Source organism: Thunnus thynnus, chromosome 2, assembly GCF_963924715.1.
Source record: "Thunnus thynnus chromosome 2, fThuThy2.1, whole genome shotgun sequence".
Lineage (NCBI taxonomy): Eukaryota > Metazoa > Chordata > Actinopteri > Scombriformes > Scombridae > Thunnus > Thunnus thynnus.
This window is the reverse complement of record NC_089518.1, coordinates 36,647,820-36,669,857: the sequence shown is the minus strand read 5'-3', so window position 1 is coordinate 36,669,857 and position 22,038 is coordinate 36,647,820. Positions and strand designations below refer to the sequence as shown.

Genomic DNA, 22,038 nt, shown 5'->3' with positions numbered 1-22,038 from the left:
TTAAAATTGCCAAATATATTGAAGAGGCTAAAGCAATTGATTTTAAATTAATTAATGATATACTGAAAAAATTTAATTCATTAGATCAAGATTCAATTTTGAAAGTTGTTTCTGTTCATTTTGCTGTACAGATGTTGAAATCATGGTGCATATTTTTTTCAATTTGCTGTTGCTCCCAACTATTTAGGAAACCAATAGAAGAATGGTTCAAATAAAAGAATGTGTTGAACTTAAATCACATCATGAACAGTAAAAAAATCTGATTAACACGATTCTCATAATGGCAAAATATTATATACACAAAGACAAATTTATGAAAACATAAAGTTTTAATTGTATTGTAAATCCCTGAAGTGTATGAATTAGGGTCTGCAATGTGTGCAAAATGCTGAAATGTGTAAAATTGTACAAATACAATCAGAATGTACTAACTTTGGATTTAAATTGAAGACAGTTTATGTTAATTTATCTTTTTAAAATGTTATTTATTGTAGTGTTTATGTTGTATTATATAAAAATATATATTTTTTGACTATTTTTCTTATTTTAAATTGTTTTATTTTATGTTTGTATTTTGTGTGTTTCTGCCAGGTTTTTAATACCACGGTTTGTGATATATGCTACAATGAAAAATGTAAAAAAGAAAGTTTTCTTATTACTGGTGAAATTCTTTATTCAGGCAAAACAACAGAAGAAAAATAAGTTAGATTGTTTAAGTTTTTAAATGTTTAATGATTATTTCTCTTTGTGAACTCTGCACTGCTTGTAAATAATCCCTGAACTGTGCTTTTCTCTTTTTTTAAGTTAGTTTTTTTATTGTTCTTAGACTAGCTGATATATATGAAGTTTTTTTTCACATATTTCTCTTGATATTAATTAATTGGGCTGTTGTTTGATCCATATTTAATTTACATATTCACATTTACAGTCTTTTTTATCATCAAATTCCCTCTTTGTGTTTCCCTGTTGAGCTGCGGTGGAAGTATAGTAACAAAAAGAGGAACTTTGACACTAAAAAGACTGTAACGTTGAAAGATATCTACTTGATTTGACTCATTTGGACGCTGAAGCTTCATATTAGCTTCAGATAAACTTTGAAATACATTTTGTCTCCCATCACTTCCATTGTAAGGTCATTATGAAGGGATCTTCTGATGGTCAGTATGAACAGGAGGAATGATTACAGCAAGAAAAACATGTTTAATGTTCATTTGGGCTCCTGACTGTTGATTTAAGACACACCTGAAAAACTGTGAACTCGTCCTTTAACTTGCAACCTCTGTAGTTTCCAGCCTGATAATCTGTTTTACTGTATGTTACAGTATTTTTCCTATCAGCTGTGTGTATTTGGGTTGATCTACATGTAGGTGTCAAGCTGATGCGTATAATCGCCCTCACAGGGAAAAATAAAGTTGAATTTATTTATATTGTTTGTTGCTTTTTGTAATTGTTAAATCATCTTTATGCTGTTTGCTGTTGGATGAATCTGTTTCCAGTCTGGTATTCACGTTCATGTTTATCCAAATCAATCAATCCTCATTTTAACTCTCTTTTCAATATATTTTCATATCATATATTGAATATATTTCACAAATTTAACATTGTAAATTTCTATTTTATATTATTTACCATTACTTGACTTTTGTGGTACTTATTTTCTTTTACTTTGTATATTTTAATCTAAATATGCACCACAACACCAGAGAAAATTCCTACTTGGCAATAAACCTGATTCTGATTAATAAGTTATGTAACATACAGCAGAGATTCAGCCGGAGCAGATTCCCATTTGGACGCAAAAAACCCCAAAACAGTTTCTCATTCAAACACAAGTAGAAGAAGAAAATAAACAAACAGCCTTTTTTACTTTTATAAACTTAATGTTTATTCGTATATACATGAATATATTAATCTATAACCAAGAAAGGAGAGAATGTACAATGCAAAACAAAATCTCTATATACAAATCAATAAATAAACAAAGACATAATCAAGGACAGTTTTGTATTCTACATAAGTTTTTTGTGTTCTTGGGAAAAGTAGGAAAAGTAAAACAAAACAGACTGCATTTAGAAAAAGTTCTGAAATCCTTTTTGTTAAAATGGAAAATGGCACCCGAGCACAGTTCAGGGGAACGAAACAAAACTTAAAACAAAAGAATAAAAACACACACACACACACACCACGCCAGCTGGTTTCCAGTTTTAGTTTTTTTTTTCTTCTTCTTCTTCTTCTTCTTGTAAACGCAGCCTTTTTGTTCAAACTCGCACAGAATCAGGTCAAATCACAAAAGGTACGTCATGTCAACAACGGGCTACGACGAAGAGCTCAACACGGACCAGTCCAAACATCGACCTCATCAGCACAGAGACGCTCGCAGGGGGGGGTTCGGGAAACTCACTCATGTGCACGATGAACCTCAAACCTGCCGGAGGAGCACGAGCACGTTTAAAGTAGAAGACGAAGCTGCTGCAGAAACCACAGATGTTACTGAGAACAGCTGGAAAAAAAAACACAGAATCGCTGCTGCTCACTGTCGTTTTCATTTAAGGCCCAAAAGTTTGACAGTTTTCATTCCAACCAAACACTGTAGAAAAGAAGAAACTGACGCTGCGTTCAAGTGATGTTGGGAAAAATGAAATGCATCAGTAGCGTTAATGTCTTAAAGTTATTTTCTACTTTTCTTCTTGTCGACAAAATTCAATCAAAAGACCAAAACCAACAATGAACTCATCTGCTAACAAGTACTGTCTAAATATATCTTATTCCTCTGTGCTGTAAATCTCCGTTATTGTTCAAAAACTATTAAAAACACGTCAATGACACGTTAACATGAACACTCGATCCCCCACACACACATACACACCGTCCTGCTGCCAGAAATACTCACTAAAGCACCTAACGTAGATCCTTCCACCACTGAAAAACAGTCCCCGACAAACGCACTATTTCCTCCCGTTTGAGTGACGTTACTCAAGAACTAAAAGCTAAAGCTGCAACTATTGCAAATGCAACTATTTTTGACAATTGAATAATTAAAGATTTGCTGGTTGCAGCTTCTCAAATGTGAGGATATGAAGCTTTTCTGTGTCAAACACAACACAGTGAGTAAATAGATCGAAAAAAATTCACTATTTTCTGACTTTCTCTTTTAGACCAAAACGATTAATCGAGAAAATAATCGTCAGATTAATTGAGAAATTAAAGGTTAGTTGCAGCCCGATTAAAAACTACAGTGTCCAGCTGTTGTAGGAAAAAGAGGAAGAGGAGGAGAGAGAGATGACAACAAAGGTCTCTGGCTGGAATCAAACCAGGGATGTTGCGGTTGTGAAGCATGAACAGTAAGCATTCGGTCCTTTCATGGGGTTTGTTGATGATAAGAAAAATATAGAATATCAGATTTATCCTTTAAGAAATTGGTCTAATTTATTAATCTGTCCATCAGTTATAAGCCAGCTGTTATTGACTAGATTCAACTGATCATTGATTAGCTGCAGCAGCATTTCTCGCCAAAGTCAAGACATTTTTTTTTAAACCATTAAGAGTTGAACACAAGTCAGTTTGTGACATCAAGTAGGAGACACCGAAACACTGTTTGTACAGACGCGGCGCTGCATCGAAGGTCCTGTTGCAAAGAGTTGTTTATATAAGAACACAGGTTGTAAATACTGTAAACGCAGTCTGTAATAGTCTCTTCTGTTGGGTTTTCACTACAGATGTGTTGGTTTTTATCCCTGAAACTTTGGCAAAAATATCTGAAAGGCTGTTTTAAAATGTTGAGCACCAGACGGAGGAACAGTGAGTTAATTTTGACAGATTTTACACATAATCGACAGGGGGCTTAGCATAAAAACTCACCGTAAAGTGAGCCCGAGTTTCATGTGATTCAACCAGAAATGTAGCTGCAACATTTTTGTCACTAACAGGCTTCTAAACATAAAGTTTGGTTGGAATAAGAACCTGATTTTGCTCCTGAAAGATCTGACAGACAAACGGACACGTGAGCGGTTTCTACGACGGCTTCATCTGCACTTCATCTCACAAACGTCTTAGTTTCAAGTTTCTTGGATGCTAGTCTAATTCTCCACAGGGAGGCGACACTGGCTTCTGTAACAACTGTTTTATTTTTTTTTGTTATTTTTTTGTTTGTTTTTTAAATAGTGTTCTCACCCTTTTTTTTTGTGTTTGTTTTTCAGAAAAATGCGACAACAAGTAAACATACAAACTTGATTTTTTTCACACTGTGAAAGCCTGTTAAACCTTTTTCTCTCTTTCCTTCATATTTTTGGCACATGTAGGGTCAACGCCTGTCACCAGGGATTCACTACTGACACCATTAAGGGGAAACAAGACATTTTATCCTTTTTTTTTGTTTTTGTTTTTTTTTGTTCACAGTGCTCGACGTGACGCCGCCGATCAAAAAAGACAGGCAGAGAGAGAGAGGGGGGGGGGAGTGAAAGGGGTCGAGGGTCACAGTGTTTACGAACAACATTCACGACAGCTGCTGATCCCCCCCCCCCCCCCCGCTCGCCGCTCCTCACCGTATATTGCTTTCACAGGCTGTTTCCCCTTCCCCGCCCCTCCCCCTCGGTCCAATCACGGCGCTTCATTCATTTGATCGTTAAAGAGAATTATGAACTTCATGCAGGTGAAAATAACAACAACAACAACGACAACAATAACAACAACAACAACAACAACAAAAAAGGCAAAACATGGTCGCAGTGCAATCCAGGCAAATGTAGTGTTTCTGTTCTGCGGTGATATGAACGACTCGTCAGGAAAAATCCAACCGTAGAGATTCAAGCGTTTGTTTGTTTTTTTTGGTGAACACACTTTCCTTTAATTGGTGATTTCCTACATTTCCCAGAATGCTGTGCAACGGCACTTGATTAGAGTTGAAGATCGATTAATCTGCAACAATTTTGGTAATCGATTAACGGCAAAACTGCTGCAAGGATCAGTCGATTTAACTGTTTAGTCGATCAAGTGAAAATTAATCTGCAACTATTTTGATAAAAAAAAATGACTCCCAGCGATGAATCAATTAAGAAAAAAAAAATTCCAACTGAATATCTTTGGGTTGTGGACTGTCGGTCGGGACAAAAGGGACGTTGAGTAATATATTAGAGGTTGCATTTTGGGTTTTGGGAAACATTTTCAACATTTTCCACCATTTTATGACATTTTATAGACCAGAATAATCATCAGACTAATCAATAATGAAAATATTCGTTAGTTGTAGTCCTAATATTTAGATTGACATATGGATTCTTAATTATCCTTTAGAGAATATTAAAAAAAACCCACTTTAATTCTGGTTTAATAATCATATTAGTTTGTATGTATACATATTATTATTATTCCTCTTCCTGCATATAGATTTTTTTCTTGTTTGTGTGTATTTGTTTGATTTAAACCAGTGTAAATAAATAAACTCAGCAAAAAATTCCATATGAAGCCACCTTGTGCTCTGGGAAGCACTTTCACTATTTTCCAACATCTTAGAGACTAAAAAAAAGACTAGATTAATTGTTCACATAAATAAATGTTATGTGTGAAAGCAGAAACTGTCCAAAAACTGAAGCCCTTTAAAATCAGTGTTGATGTTGATTTTCTAGCTGTTAGGATTCGTATCCACAGGAACTAAAGAAATACACCAAAATGGACCCAAAAACAGTGGAAAGTACGTCACCAAAAACAGCTTTTTTTATATAAAAACAGTGATGAGATGTTTTCTGGTTGGATTTTCCCTTTAAAAAGAAACAGAGAAAAGAGAGAAGAGTCGTGTGCAGCGTCACTGTCGTTCATCTGGACTCCTGCACACGTTTTCTCCAGACTCCAGGTTTAAAGGAGCTTCTCTTTATTCTGACGAGTTTTTTTTTTTTTTGACTAGTTTTCCAGATCTGGAATTCATCAAAGTACAAGTTACAGCCGGAGAGGAAAAGACTCGGCTGCCGTCATCATCACCCGCGGACGACACCGCGCGAGAAAAAAACGTCCTGCTGGATAAATCAGCGGGACGCGGCGGGTGAGCGTCCGCATCACAGGCCTGTCATGGCACATTCGGAGAGCGGTTACTGATGGATATGAAGGAAGAGCCGCCATGCTGTAAGAATGAGAACTGAACCACGGGGGTTAAATCAAAACATCGGTTTGATTGGTTACATCGAGTTTGTTTTAAATTTTGGATGTTTCTGTATGTTTTAAAGACTTTTTGGGAAGCCCTTGAAAACATTTATCCTAATATATAATAATTAATTTGAATATATACAATTAGTTTATTTACCTTTACTTCAAAAGTCTGCTTTTGGTGCCTTATTGTAGATGGTAAAAGTGTAATTTTTGAGGCTTCTTCCAAAAAAAAAACCACTTTTACTCTTGAAAGAATACGGTCAAATTTAATTATATTAAATATTTTTAAGTTTTGCACTGATTTACGGAAGCCAATTTATTCCAGGAAAGGACAAAATGTTAGTTTTTTATGTATTAAGTTTCTTATTAATTATCAACTAATTTTACTTTCATTCAAAATAATTTTTCTTTTGTCTTTTCTTGGCAGAACCGAGCTTCCGTACATTAGGAGAAAAAGATGTTTCTGTCGTCTTCCAACATGGCGGCCGGCGGTCAGGAAGTAAAGAGAGAGAGAGAGTGGTGCAGCTTGTTCGACCTCCTCAGAAAGATAATTAGCAGCACCATGTCAGAGCAGAGAGATGCAAAAAAAAAAAAAAAAAAAAAATGTACAAAACAAATAAAACAAAACAAAAAAAAAAGTCAATATCTCGTGACGATTCTATTAACAAAAATCTCATGGTCCATTTCAAAAGAATATACTGCACAGTCGGTGTTAATGGATATTTATATACACTCAGTCTTTTTTTTTTTGTTTTCAGCTCACTTGTTCTCCTCTCAGGAACGTTTTTGTCTTCGGTCAAGTGCGAGTTAAAGACCGCCACATCTTTCCTGGTGTAGTGGTTACGATTCATAATAATAATAAAAAAAAAAAATAAAAAGAAAAGAAAACAGTGGCATGTGACTCATGGCTGTGCCCACTGGATTTTGACACAATGTCTCCATTTCAGACCACTTTTCAGACCTTTTTTTTTTGTGTTTTTTTTTTTTTTTTTTGTAACATGGCAGCGTTCAGAAGTTAAAAGGTCCGTCCACGTCAGCGTCGCCGGTGTTTTTTTTTAAACGAGTCCCGGCTGTCCGGCGGAGAACAAAACGTTCAGTGCTGCGGTCCCACGAAACACTTCCGACATCAGGAAACCTCGGGGGGGAGGGGGGTGAAAGGGAGGGGGGGGGAGGTGAGACGGTAAAGGCGATGGTACACTCACAACAAAAAGTTCCCTGAAAAAATAGAAACACATTCGAACACCCAGCTGGGACACACATCTGTGTGTGCACGCGCTCGCTGCGGCTTCGTATTGTCCGTTTATGTACACTCCATGCCAGTAGGGGGCGTGCATGAAGACTGAAGAGTAACCTAAAGGCTACCGGGGGGGGGGGGGGGGATCGTGGGAATTAAAAAAAATGCTTTAAATTGAAAGTGCGTGAAACTAAAATGTTTGAAAGCTGACCAGGTGATGTTAAGATGTAAACAGTTGTAAACAAAAGATGATGGAAATGAAATGAATCTGCTTTTTCCCAACCAGCCGCGTGATATTTCAAACCGACGCAGCTTTTTTCCTTTTTCCCTACAAAACGATATCCTTTGGTTTCCATGAACTCGCAGCCTCTTCTGGAAACTATCAGGAAGTTTCCTGCGACAGCCTTTTAACGTCCACCGGAGGGTCCTGATGACGCGACGCGGCTAAGGTGCTCCTCTGCTTCCCGTGAACCCACAGGAAGGTTGCTTTGCTATCTCCTCTGGCATCTCAGTGTTCATCCAGTCGCTACCAAAACTCAGATACTTCAGGTTAGTTGGCCTCCGACGGACCTGAAACAGAAACGTCTCTTCTGAGGAGCGGAGACTGGCAACGGGGGGGGGGGGTGAGAGGGTGGGGGAGTTGGGGCAGGAAGTGGCGCGTTTTCTCCTCAGAAAATCCCTTTAGCGATTTTCAGTCCCTTCTGTTTCATGCGAGGCAGCGTCGAACTGGCCACGTTCTTGGCCCGCACCGGCCTGGTCGGGCCGCGCTTCTTCAGCACAAAGTCGTAGTTGGCAGTGGAGTTCATGGCGTAGAAGACGTTGGCGTTGTCTGGGATCCGAAGCTCTGCGAGACAGAGAGAGAGAAGAAAACGACATGTGGTGAGTCAAAACAGATCTGTTTCCATAGTTACAACAACTGTAACCGAGTGAGGAGTCTTCTCTCTAGAGGATCACATCATACCAGTTTCCTGGTATCAGATTGAGATTCTTCATGACGGCAGCTGCAGAAAACATCATAAAACATGTGCAACAAAATTTTATTAACCTTCTTTTCAATGACTATTAATGACCAATAAAAAAACTGTTTAAACAGTTTGTATTTATAAGATTTGAGAGACAGTTGAATGTCTTTAAGACCTGATCTAATCTACTTACAACACATGACGTGTGGACAAATGGACCAGTCACACAGAGAAAGACAGAAATTTCTTAATAATTTACATTTGAAAATAAATAAACAGAATTTATTTCTTCTTCCCTCTGACTGTCTGCAGAACTCTCGTCACATCTGTGTCGAGACAAACAGTGTCATGTTTTGTTTTTATTTATTTTTTTACCTTTGTCCTCGGAGATTTTCTGCATCAGCTCGTATTCCTCGGTCTTCTCTCGATCCAGGTTGTGTTTGATCATGGCTTTCCTGATGACGGCTGGAGTCTTATCTTGACTCGTCACCTGAATCGTGAGAGAAACATCAAACCTGTTTATGAACATTGAGTGAAATTAAAGGAATTCTCACAACATTGAAACCAGATCTGTTTCTGACTTTCACAACACTTAAATATAATGTGAGTTATATAGTATTCTTGTGTCTTCTGTATAAGTGACTCCTCAGAGAACTAATCAAATACTCAAGTTTTTATTCTTTGAGTTGTGAGTTTCAGAGATAATGAGATCTCTGAGGAACACCAAAGACTGGAGTTTGCTTTGTCCCAAAATCTGCCAGAGCGATACTGAACTGAATATTTGATAGAAAATGTAAAATTTATATAAACTGTCACAACTACACAGTAATTTGATCATATTTTTAAGTAAGTAAGTAAGTTAAGTATTGATTAATTCATTAAATTCATTCATTAAAATAAGAACAATCTTGTTTATGTTTATCACATATTACTGATATTTACTAATAATGTTTGTTTGTCAGTTTTATTGCAGAAGCATCTTGCTGTTAAAGATAAAGAGTCTTATATTTAATACTCAAACGTGCTACTATGAACTGTTTTTGTAAATTAAACATATATTTTTAGAGAGAATCGGCCCTCTCCGTTTCCTCACCAGGATGCTCTTGTACATGTTGCCGTTCTCCACGTCCAGGCTGACCCTGATGATGCAGCAGTCGTCCACCTGCTGGTTGTACAGCGGCAGCGACAGAGTCGAGTAGTTCGACACCGCCGACACCGAGCGTTTGTGTGAGCGGGAGGCCGACAGCGGGGTGGAGGAGGAGACTGAGGAGGAGGAGGCGCTGCTGGAACCGGAGGCCGAACCGGAGCTGGAGCCCATCCCCGAGGTGTCCAGAGACGACAGCGACGTGCACTCCCAGAACTGAACAACAGCAGAGCAGAGCGGCAGGTGAGTTTACAGTAGTAGATAGGATTAAGGTTATGGGTTAGGGTTATTGTTAGGATTAGAGTTATTGATAGGTTTAAGGTTATTGTTAGGGTAGGGTTATAATTAGGATTAAGGTTATTGTTAGGGTTATTGTTAGGATAGGGTTATAATTAGGATTAGGGTTATTGTTAGGGTTATTGTTAGGGTTATTGTTAGGGTAGGGTTATAATTAGGATTAGGGTTATTGTTAGGGTTATTGTTAGGATAGGGTTATAATTAGGATTAGGGTTATTGTTAGGTTTAGGGTTATTGTTAGGATTAGGGTTATTGTTAGGGTTATTGTTAGGATAGGGTTATAATTAGGATTAGGGTTATTGTTAGGATAGGGTTATAATTAGGATTAGGGTTATTGTTAGGGTTATTGTTAGGGTTATTGTTAGGGTAGGGTTATAATTAGGATTAGGGTTATTGTTAGGTTTAGGGTTATTGTTAGGATTAGGGTTATTGTTAGGGTTATTGTTAGGATAGGGTTATAATTAGGATTAGGGTTATTGTTAGATTTAGGGTTATTGTTAGGATTAGGGTTATTGTTAGGGTTATTGTTAGGATAGGGTTATAATTAGGATTAGGGTTATTGTTAGGTTTAGGGTTATTGTTAGGGTAGATTATTTAATTATTCATTGATCTGTTTTTTTTTGCTGCAAGCACAAGTCCAAAGATATTTAATTTATAATGATATATAACAGAGAAAAACAGCAAATCCTCACATTAGGGAAGCTGGAAACAGGAAATGTTTTGTACATTTGCTTGATAAATGACTTAAAAGACTAATCAAAACAAGTGTTGTTTTATTTGGACATATTGAGCATTCAGAAGCATATAAAATAATCTTATCTTAAGCTCTTCTCATCATATTTGGTTAAACATGGTAAAGTTTGTTTTTAACTGCTATCTATGAGCGTCCCTGATTAGATTTTAAAGAGTTAAAAACCCCAGAAATCCTTGTGTTTGCTGACCTCCAGTGGTTTAACAGGTGTGCAGGTGTGCTTCAGGACACTGTGACATCACTGTTCAGCATAGTTACCTCTAACCACAGAGAGGGCAGCAGCAACAACACTGCTTTTCTTCAGTTTTTCAAGTTATTTTATGTCTGTTTCATTTTCTTTTAATTAAAATATAAATTAAATTTAAAAAAAAAAAACATTCTGTTACCGTTGAGGTTGTATCTGCTGGCGGAGCTTCTCTCCCCAAAGCAGAGACAGAAAGTTTCACTGAGGGTGTCGACGTCTTGAGAGGGATGGAAAAAAAAAACAGAAACACCAGAAAGTCACACAGGTGAACGAAGCAACCAGAGAAAGTGGAAAATATGAATTGTTACCCGATTTTAAATCAATCCAATCATAAACAGTCACATAATAACCAGTAAAATGTTCTTGTATTTCGTATAAAATACCAGAATCTTGGTAGATTTTTGTGGTGACTTCTTTCTTGCATCTTTCCTCCTCACCTTCCTCTCGTGTCCCTCGGGGGAATCGGACAGGAAGCTAGCGTTCACGTCCTCCAGGTCTGAACCGCTGGAGCTGACGGAGGTGACGCTGAGGGCGTCGCCGCTGTCCCCGCCGCCTCCTTGGTACGGTCTGTAGTGGGAGTGGTCGAAGGACTTGGAATGAGAGCCTGGAGCGCCGCTGGAGCCGGCCTCCGTCAGCTGCCGGCTGGAGAAGATGAGAAAATAACAGAAGATCAGAAAGAATAATACTAATACGTTTAAGTATATATAATATTAGAAATGTGTGTGTTGTTGAGCTCAGTCTACATTAATTTTGCTGTATGTTATGATTATTAATGATTATAATATATATTTATAAATTGTGCAACATTATGAAATGTTTGTTTCTGTCTCAGATCAGCAGTTGCACGTCTCTGTGTCTCGGTTTTGGTCACTTACTCGCTCCAGCGTTTCATGATTCCTCCGTTTTTCTTGGCTCTGAGTGTGTTGCTGGCCGACTCTGACAGAGGCTCGATCTCACAGGACAGATTGTAGCTGCAGGAACAGAATGTCAGGACGAAGACGACGTTAATTTAAACTCATCACACAGTCTTGTTATTCAGAGCCATGCTGTCGTTTCCATCCTGCACCGATATGCCGACAAACTGAACACGACCCTGCGTGCTGAGTCATCGCTCTATGATGATGATGATGATGAAGTGATGGTGTTGATACTGAATGAAAAGTGAAAGTGACTGACCTCTCGGCCTCGCTGAGCTTCTCCACGCCTGCGAACCACTCTCTGAAGTGGCTGTCCTGAGTGAAACTGTAGTTGTTGGAGGCCAACTGGAGCAGTTTGATCTGAGCGATCACCTCGAACTCCTGCAGGTAGAGAGCAGAGCGGGAAAACAGGGAAACAGGAAGGAAAAGAAATTAGTTGTCAGATTTTGATTCGTCTGATTTGTTTTTGTCTGCTTGAGCTCAGATATGCTTCCTCTATCTTTCACCTACACATGTTTATGTTCGTGGTTTTATTTCTATATTAATTGATTAGTTGTTTGGTCCATAAAATGTCAGAAAATGGTGAAAAATGTCGATAACTGTTTCCTAAAGCTCAAGATGACGTCATCAAATGTCTTGTTTTGTCCACAACTCAAAGATATTCAGTTTACTGTCATAGACGACTAAAGAAACCAGAAAATATTCACATTTGAGAAGCTGGAATCAGAGAATTTGGACTCAAAATGATTAATTGCTTATCAAAATAGTTGGTGATTAATTTAATAGCTGGCAACTAATCAGTTAATTGACTAAACGTTATATACAAGAAAATAAATTTACCTTTCTTCTCTTCTCAAAGTTGATCAGACCACCCTGAAATATGACACAAAAAAAAAACATGAGTGACAGTAAAAACATAATAATCTGTCAAAGTAGATGAGAAAAAAAAACTTATCACAGTATAAAATCATGCTTCACAGCAGTCTGACCTCAGTGTAGTCCTTCATGGCAGTGTCCATCATCACCAGGTCCGTCAGGAAGGTGCCCAGGTAGGGAATCGTGCCCTGCATCACTCCCTGATCACAGAGGAACAATCAGAGGTTAACATGGAGGCTGGAAAACTGACATTCATAGAGACATTTTTATGTAGAATCCTTTAAGAACACAAAATGTGATGTAATGGAGGCACAAAAATGCCTCAGACAAAAGCCAGTTACCCAAACAGTAACTGTAAGAGTTTTATCTCTAAAATAACAGGCTGAATTAGCAGCATATCGTCTGTTTCTCCTCAGATTCGGACAGACTGCAGTGACTTCCGCTGCCACTAGATGGAGCTGTTGGTCTAATATTGATGCTGCAGGAGAAACTGCTTAATGATCTCAGTGTTACGAGGCAGCTGCCGGGGGCTGAATGTGTGTGAATGTTTGGACCACTGATGATGAAAATAACCCCTCTGTGAGGAAAGTTACTCATCAGAAAGTGTTGTTTGTTTGTTGGACTGACCAGGTCTCTCTGCTGTTGGTGTCTCCTCTGAGCTCGTTTGGGGTTGATTTCCAAAGTGGCGAACTTGGAAGTGCCCTCCTGTAGAATAAAAACAGTGAGTCCATCCTCATTAAATAAAACACACGAAAACACAGAAATATACTGCAATTTGTCAAATCTGGTGTAAAAATTCCTCAAAATTCACCTGCAGTCCTTCATTAAAACACATCTACAACAATAAAAAAAATGTAACAGCATGTTTTTCCATGAGTGTCAGTTTTTAAAACTGGTGCAGCTGCAAAACAGTTTAGACTTTTTTTAAATACCTCATTTAACTGCAAAAATATGTCACCACGTTTGAATGTGTAACAGGTGTGTCGGTGGGTTCTCTTCTTCTCTTTCTTATTGCTGGTATATTTACCTACATGACCTTTATCAGGTACCAAAACAATACAAAAAAATATTTATCAATAATGCCTAATTTCCTAATATCCAACGTTTTCATAAACAAAATATCGCACTCACTCTGTTGCTAATTTGACAGTAAATATTAACAGACCGACTCCTAGAAATGAAACTCACAAAAAGTTCTGAAACCACAATGAGGAAAACAGTAAAATCAACAGGCAGATCCCAGCGTTGACTTTAACAGCTTATAACTTCCTGATGTGGTAACCCAGCAATGTAGTACGGCACAAAAACTGAGAGACACTAGAAAAGACTGGTCAGAGTTGAAGCAGCAAGGTCAAAACATCATGAATTTCAGTCCTTTATATGCATCAAAATCCAAAAACACTATATCCTACATTTCCCATAATGCAACTCAGCAGCTTTTTATTATCCTGCCTCATAAACACTCTCATGTTTCAAAAACTTTAACGCAGGTTTCCTGTGAGAAACTTCTCTGAGCCAAAGCTGAGATAAACAAGCTGTAAACATCGTCCTGTAAAACTGGTGGAGTCGCCCTTTAAATCTGATAATATATTAGTGGATGCATGAATTAAATGGCAGATTTTGCGTTAAAAAAACACAACTGAAGTCACTGTTTTTCCTAACAGAAAGGATCTGATGTTATTATTGTTTGTGCAGCCAAAGCGTGCAGCTGGCCTCGATGTTCCAGAGTCAGAGGATCAGTGTTCAGGTCTTTGGGGTTATTAAGCAACATGGAACTTTTTTTTTTTTTAATTCAGCTTACAAGTCTTCCAAAAGCTTCTGGCATCGTTAACTGACCCACACTGAACCTGCTCTTTTAACATGTCGCTGTGTTTACATATTTTTTCATTTCCTGAGTACTTTTTTGGCCCTAAACCAACACAAAAAGTCTCTAAAAGTCACCGTGCTTTCGGGATGACTGTAATTACAGAGCGTGACCCTCTTTTCCTTCGACACAGTTCTCGCTGCGAGTCTGAGAAAATGTGAGAGAAAAATCCACCTCTGAGCGTTCCCAGTCACATTCCTCGGTGATGTAACGCTGAGAGGCCTCCCGCAGCCCCTCGTGTAACCCGAGCTGACTGAGCTGAGTGACGGCGGCCTGGCCTGAGCAGATAGAGCGAAGAGAGAGAGAGAGAGAGAGGAGACGCCCCGAGGTGCTCTTTTACACACGAATCGGGTCAGAGCTGTTATCTACACCTGCCAAAGAAGGTTTCCTCCCTTTGACGTCAGCAGGGATTCCCTCGGAGGAAGCCTTACATCAGTAAACGTCTCAGGTTTATAAAACGGTTGTAGAGACGAGATCAGAGATGTGTTTATTTACAGATCTGTACACATCTGAACTGTTTTATGACTGATTTATACCTTATAAGGCTTCTTTAAATGATACAGCTGGTGATATTCTTTAAACCAATGATCCGATCCTACTAACAAGCCTGATATATCTTATTCCTCTGTGCCGTAGAGCTTCGTTTTTATCCAAAAGCTCTTAAAAAAGCTGGGTGTTGTTCCTTCATTAACATGAACACACACTGTGGTTTATTTTGACTTAATCCCCCCTCCACACACACACACACACACACACACACACACACACCGTCCGGCTGCCAGAAATACACACAAGAGCACTAAATGTAGATTCATCCACCGCTGAAAGTAGTCCCCAATAAATGCATGTTTGTAAGTTCCACATTTTGCACGTGTGACCAACTTAAAAACAAGTTAATTTGAGTTTGAGTTGAGTTCTCATGTTCAAGACTATTTTTACTTCATTTGAACAGCATCTTCCTACAGGTTAGTGGAGTTAAAAGTGCTTTACAGATGACGACGCAAATGTAAACAGTGGAACAATTTGAGACTAATGCACACTGGAAATAAAAATGAGTAAAATGTAATAATAACACCGATGAAATAGATTCAAAAATAAAATAAAAACTACATAAAATAGATCAAATTGTACTTTTTTGATCCTTTTTCAGTGTTAATATTTAGCTTATTATGACAACAGCAGTATATGTAGCACGTAAATCTGTCATCTCATTTCCTGTACAGTCACTGTCATCTCCTGCTGATCTCGTCCCGAGTGCGTCACTACGTGCTGCAAAACACTCAGCGGGTGTCGACACCTTTCTGCATTTAACTCCGTAAATCACGTTAACGATGACAGCGATCTGTCAGCTGTGCACGGAGCCCACCCGGGTCGTCACGGGTGATATATGGATGCTGTGATCCAAACCGTCACCGTGGTAACAAGGTGTTTCTGCCGTGCAGGATGTTCCTCTGCAGCTGCACTGAGTCAGATGTGAGGAAGTCCAGCGGTGGGACGGGTACATCCTGCTGCCCCTCTGCTCCACGGCCACGCGTAGCCGTTATATAACTCATGTAGATTGATTAATTGGTTTGTTTGATAAATAAGGACGGATTAGAGTCAAATATCACTCCTCAACAGACATGAAGATGTTTGAGGGAGAAACTACATACTTCTTTTTCTGCACTCCTCTATCTTATTATCTGATAATTTAAGGTACACTTTGATATATTGTTATGTCTACTGTAAGGCTGTTAAAGCTCTGGAGCCGGTTAGCCTCGTTCATAACGTGCAGATTTACACATCGCTGGTTGCATCACACAAACCAGTTGTTACATAGAGATGAGTGGTGACTAAATATTTCCAGCTGCTAACTGCAGGTCCAACTGTTGCTCGAGCTTCTTGAATGAATCAACTGACAAAGCAGATTTCTAACATGCAAGACGAGACAACATGAGATCATTTCCACCTTTGACACATTTAACTAACCTGTAGGACACTGACTGACTGTCTGTGTGTAAGCAGCGCTCACTTTAAGAACTACAGTATCAGTACAATAAAGATATCATGATATCCATATAATATTAGTTATTATTATAATATAAGAATCAGTGTCTTTTTTGTGTTGTTTCATAGTCTTTGTTATCATGATTGTGCAGCACTTTGATCAACTGTTGTTGTTTTTAAATGTGCTTTATAAATAAATTTGATTAGATTTGATTTGATTTGTGAGTAAAACTGGTTTGACCTCATTTTAAAACAGAAAAATCACATTTAGAATTTTTAACAAGCTTCAACATGTGATTTATATTTTTGTATTTGAGGATTTGTTGTCTGCTTGTTTTGGGGTCGATCGTTTCAGTGTGACCCACCTTCACCAGCAGCTCTCGGCTGAGAGAGTAGTTGTTGTCGTCTGAGAAGATCTCGGACAGCTCGCGGAAGGTGCGGAAACTCTCCCTGCGGACCGACGCAGAGGTCGGTGAGGAAAGAAAGAAAACGGAAACCCGCCGCTGTTAGTTACAGGCTGACTTTCGTATCGTCAGCGCTACGTGGATTTCATCGGAGTTTTAAAAAAAACCTACCGTGACACTTCCTCCCAGGTCCTCTTCAGACGGTGGATGGCGTTGCACTGCAGGGCGGAGAGGATGGCTCGCAGCGAGGAGAAGTTCTTCAGAATCCGACACTCCTGAACACAACAGGGACAACGATCCAGTCAGAGAAACAGACACGACAAACTGACATCAATTCATTTCTAAGTTCAAATAAACCAAACGGCGGTTGCTCACCCGGGCCACGTCTATCCATCTCTCCAGCAGCCGGGCTCTCTGGTTGGGCTTCAGCGTCGGGTTGCTCAGGCAGGTGGTGATGACACAGTTGGTGACAGAGTTGAACTGGGCCACGGTGGCTCTGATAGTGGGAGCCAGGTGCTCTTTCCCCTTCTTGTCTCGCTGAGACCAAATCCCCCCCAGGCAGTGGTAGGGCACCACCTTCTTAAACAGATCCTGGACGGAAATAGAGACAGATAAATACTTTATTAATCCTGAGAGAAACTCACGTGTCGATGCGGCAGCGTACAGAGGAAATCACGCCGGCTAAACGTCGGTAGTTAAATAAAAACAAAATAAAGTAAAATAAGATAAAAATAAAAGTTAAACGGAGAGAATATAGTGTTTTTTTCAGCTGGGAATTCACATTAGAGGTGAAATGATATGAGACATGCTAACGTACAAGTACATTTTCACTATAATGGATAAAAATATACAGTATAGAAGTCAAAATACACTGAAATAGAACAATAGTGGCAACAATAAGATGTTCAAATATACACAAATATATCCGGTGTATGCCAGTAAAACTGACATTAACAGATAATCATATAAATGCTCTATAAAGCAGCATCATAAATGTCCAGTAGTGTTTAGAGCGAGTGTGGATGAGATGTGGATAATGTATTTCAAGGCGTGTTTTGAGTGATTTCGACCGTGTGATCATGTTGTTTCAATCTGGAACAGTTTTAAAGAGAGACTCCACCGATGTCACACACACACACATAAAAGGTCAGTTTACTGGTCATTAGGAGAATTACTCAGCCTGTGAAAGCAGCTGCTGTGATGAAATAATTAAATAAAGACGTGTGATGTCTGCTGTGGCTCTCTGGAAGGTGACATCAGCAGGTGGTTATTTCTGCTTCGGGATTAGAGCCAATAACATTTCATCTACTAACGGCACGAGTTTACTTTCAGCTTACTATCATAGAGGACTGAAGAAAACCAGAAATATTCACATTTAAGAAGCTGGAGCCAGAGAATTTTTGCATTTTTTCTTAAAAAAATGACTCAAAACAATTAATTGATTATCAAAATAGTAAATAGACTTATCGTTGAAGCTCTAGATTACAAAAAAATGTGCAAATTGGGCTGAGAAATGATGGGATGTGTACATAGTCATGCAGGTTCTCTAAGAGTTTGGATAAAAATATACAGTATATAAGTCTAAACAAACTGGAACGGGTCATACTGGTGATGATGTGTATGCAAGTAAAACAGAAATTAACAGATTTAGAGACATTAATGATTAACAGATAAATGCCAGAAAGTTGTATAAATGATCTATAAAATGTGTTTAGAGAGAGTGTGATGTTCTGTGGTGACGAGAAATGTGGATAATTAATTAAAAAAAGAATGAATACAGTGTTTAAATAAAGTTTTAAGTGAGTTAGAGTAAGTGGATTTTAAGAAAAGGTAACTCCACCAGTCACACATAAAAGTCAGTTTGCTGGTCGTTTAAAGTCCTCTAACTTTATAGATATGTAATACTAAAACAATGTAGCACCTCTTTAAAAGCCTTCATTGATGGTGGATTTAAAAATCATTCATTTGGTCACTTTGTGCATTAAAAATGTGGTTTAAAAGGCTGTTTGGGAATCTGACTCTAACTCTAGTCCCAGCTGAAACTGCATCATGAAAAGAAATAACTCTGATAATAAGAAAGAAAGAAAAGGTTCTTGTGATTTGCAAACTTTTCATTGGATACTTGTAAACTTTTAGACGTCTGTGAGATTTAATGTTAAGAAAACTGTTGCTTTCAAACCTGATATCATCAGTTTATTGTTTCCAATATTATCATCAGTTTTACTTTTTTTTTTAAAACCCGCCCCTCCTATTGTTACATAACCTGAACGCCAGACTGACTGTCTGTCTGGCTCAAAAGAGACACGATGTGTGGTGTCGAGGGAAGTTGAGGGAAACATCCTCACCGCGTCCATGAGCGTGAACTGCTCCGCCACCATGATGGGGTCAAACGACAGGAAACTAAAAGCAGGAAGCTCGTCCTCAAAGCCGCTCTCTTCCTGCGTGGCAAAAGGGCAGCCGATGTGTTCCCCTGGAGATATTTTAAAAAAAAAACACACACAAAAACATCTTTTTTACAACACAGCATCAACCTGAGCTCAACCTATAACACGGTTCCTGCACTTCTTCCGTTTCAATATCTCATCTTGTTTCCGACCTTTTCACTTCCCCCCCCCCCCGCCAGATTTCAACATTTCACTCAAGTGCTCAAAATAACCGTGTGTTGATGGTGACTGTCAACTACTTCTTATCACTCGCACGACCAAACTGTTCTTTACAACATGTGAGCTGACGTTGTGTCTACAGCTAAAGTGCAGTCGTCCACGTGTGAGGACAAACTGTTCAAACTCGCCAAATAAAAAGATTTTAATCAAACTCTCAACATGAAAACACATCTGGCAGTCCCTGCCCTGTTGTCCCTCTCCTGTCCTGTCCTTCATACCATCAGGATCAGGCTCACACTGCTGTCGGCGGTGGAAGTGGGCCAGCAGGTTACGGGCGCGGCGCTCCAGGTCCGAGCCGGGGAAGTGCAGGCGAAGGTAGGACATGAGCTGGTGCAGACAGTCGTAGTTCGGTGGAGTCCAGAAGTCTTCGGAGTACTGGTCCAACCACGCGCCCAGGATGGACGAAACAGTGCTGCGACACGACAGAGAAACAACGTTTAAAAAGATGGAAATTAAAGAAATAATAAAATAAAACTCAATATGAACATGTTGGTGTTGCAGAGAATGTAAATACTAAAGAAATGCTCTGATTTAGAGCTGCTTTACTTGTTAAAAACAATTTAAAATGCATCATTTTTATTCATTTTTTCAATTATTTATTTAAACTAGTAGTCTTATTGAGATCAGGATCCCTTTTTCAAAAGACCTGATCTGACCTGACATTGTTAGTTCTGTATTTATATGAGACCAGCGAGCAGAAGTGGAGCCTTACAGATAAACAACATACGACGCTGCTCCCGTCTGTTTGTTAAGTTGTGTTCAAACTGAGCACAAAATGAATTTTAGAGGTGATGTGAATGCGTAGCAAGTCGACGCAAAGACACAAGTGGATGAGAAATGATGTGTCTGCATAAGCTGACGATCACATTTTAAGTGAATGAAAACACTTGTGGAAGAAAACAAACTGGAGTTACTGGTATGTTTTGAGACCAGCACAGATAGACTCCACACACACGGTAACATACAGCGAATGTCTGTACAATCTGTACGTTGGCTGTTTGGAGTGAATTAAACAGCGAATAATGAAGAATATGAGGCTCTGTGTCCAGTTAAAACAAAACTTCAGCAATGCTAACAAGCTACTTCTGAGCTACTGTTAGCATCTAGTTTTAGCTCTTGGTGTCGTTGTGCTAAAGATGAATATTAAAAGAGAAAAACAAAATGAAACAAGTGATTTTAAATGAAGGTACAACAAAATATCAAATTGTTGCTTTTGCATTGTAACAATGTTTTACAGCCATTTCTCCTGAATCCAAAAATATCTTATTTTAGCATTAAGCTAAAGCTCACTGTGCTTATTTGCATTAAGGAAGAAGGTATTTTAAAAACTTAACTGAAAATGCTAAAACTGTGATGTTGAGATTGAAACTAGTTGTGTCTTGGTTTCAAGGGGGATTTCCAACAATGTTAATAACACAACAGCTACTTATAACCCTTAATTTAAATGAGGTGAATGCTAACATTGCTAGCATGGCAGCTGCTCTCTGTGTTTTAACAAGCTGCTGAAAAGAACAGAAACATTTTAAAGAAGCACACTAATCTGAAGGTAAACGCTAACATTGCTTAAGAGCTATAACAGCTCCAGTGTTTTCTTTGTCCGTGATATATTACAGTTTTATCAGTTCATGACCCTCCTCCCATCTGACAGGTGTCCAGCAAAGAAAAATAACCGGCTGAAAAACTCTGCTGATATCCTTTAAACCCGGGAAGGAGTGGGATGAAGCTCAGTGATTAATGTTGGCAGCTCGACACCGCAGGCTTACTTTCTCAGCTCTGTGCAGTCGTCCTGGGAGACTCTGTGTGCTGTAGCTGCAGGCACATTTTGGAGCTTGGCATACCTACGACAGAAAATACAACATTCAAATTTTGATATACAGAAAAAAAATTCTGAACATTTCATGCACTGAACCTGAAATAAAGAGAAGCTCCATGTGTGCACAGCGTGTAAAAACACACCTAGTGTGCTTTTAAAAGGTTCAACTAGCTCTAAATAACAGATATTTTGTGTGAGAAGGACAAACCTCATGTTTATTCTTTGTTGCATGCAGAAAAACTTTTGTAAATGCTGCAGTTAACATTTGGGACTTAACAAGATTTTTAGAAATGTCACGAAAAAAAAAATTAGTTTGACATTTTCCACAGTACAAAACAGGTATAAACAAAATATAGAAATATGTATATATGAAACCAAAGCATATATATGGAAATAAAAAAAATATAATCTAATAATATAATACAATAAGGAAGTTTAATGGTTGAAAAAACATTTTTAAAAATGCATGTCGCCTGTTCAGGTATGAAATTAATCTGTTCTTATATTCATTATATATGATGTCTTCAACAGACAGCTTTAAATTACGATTATATTGTAAAAAAATGCATTCATAAAATATGACCAAAAATGTGCAATAAAATTATAATTATAACAGAGATGTGAGAGTCAACAGGATGTTCACTGTTAATAGTTGACTCAGTCGTTACAAACGTCATTACAAGCAATCAACAAAAGTTTGTTTGACGCATTTCTGCCAATTAAGACCAAAATAGAAACTACATTTCCA

The 22,038-nt window shown here is 38.5% G+C and overlaps 1 protein-coding gene across 5 annotated transcripts in view; it reads right to left on the bottom strand.

Moving 5' to 3' along the window:
* Positions 1 to 2,185: 2,185 nt before the first annotated feature.
* The window catches only part of LOC137169475 (ral guanine nucleotide dissociation stimulator-like), a 72,510-nt gene continuing 52,657 nt past the window's right edge, over positions 2,186 to 22,038 (bottom strand). For 4 of the 5 annotated variants that reach the window (XM_067572722.1, XM_067572717.1, XM_067572706.1 and 1 more), the window contains exons 3-18: positions 21,241 to 21,315; positions 19,696 to 19,889; positions 19,160 to 19,284; positions 17,190 to 17,405; positions 16,986 to 17,089; positions 16,776 to 16,860; positions 13,188 to 13,265; positions 12,674 to 12,760; positions 12,525 to 12,557; positions 11,944 to 12,065; positions 11,643 to 11,738; positions 11,151 to 11,409; positions 10,910 to 10,984; positions 9,425 to 9,691; positions 8,707 to 8,821; positions 2,186 to 8,213 (exon numbers count right to left, since the gene is read on the bottom strand). In XM_067572722.1, the coding sequence (XP_067428823.1) occupies positions 8,038 to 8,213; positions 8,707 to 8,821; positions 9,425 to 9,691; positions 10,910 to 10,984; positions 11,151 to 11,409; positions 11,643 to 11,738; positions 11,944 to 12,065; positions 12,525 to 12,557; positions 12,674 to 12,760; positions 13,188 to 13,265; positions 16,776 to 16,860; positions 16,986 to 17,089; positions 17,190 to 17,405; positions 19,160 to 19,284; positions 19,696 to 19,889; positions 21,241 to 21,315 (2,107 nt within the window). In that variant the 3' untranslated portion in view covers positions 2,186 to 8,037. The remainder of the gene's footprint in view (positions 8,214 to 8,706; positions 8,822 to 9,424; positions 9,692 to 10,909; positions 10,985 to 11,150; positions 11,410 to 11,642; positions 11,739 to 11,943; positions 12,066 to 12,524; positions 12,558 to 12,673; positions 12,761 to 13,187; positions 13,266 to 16,775; positions 16,861 to 16,985; positions 17,090 to 17,189; positions 17,406 to 19,159; positions 19,285 to 19,695; positions 19,890 to 21,240; positions 21,316 to 22,038) is intronic. The other variant, XM_067572708.1, reaches the window with a different exon arrangement.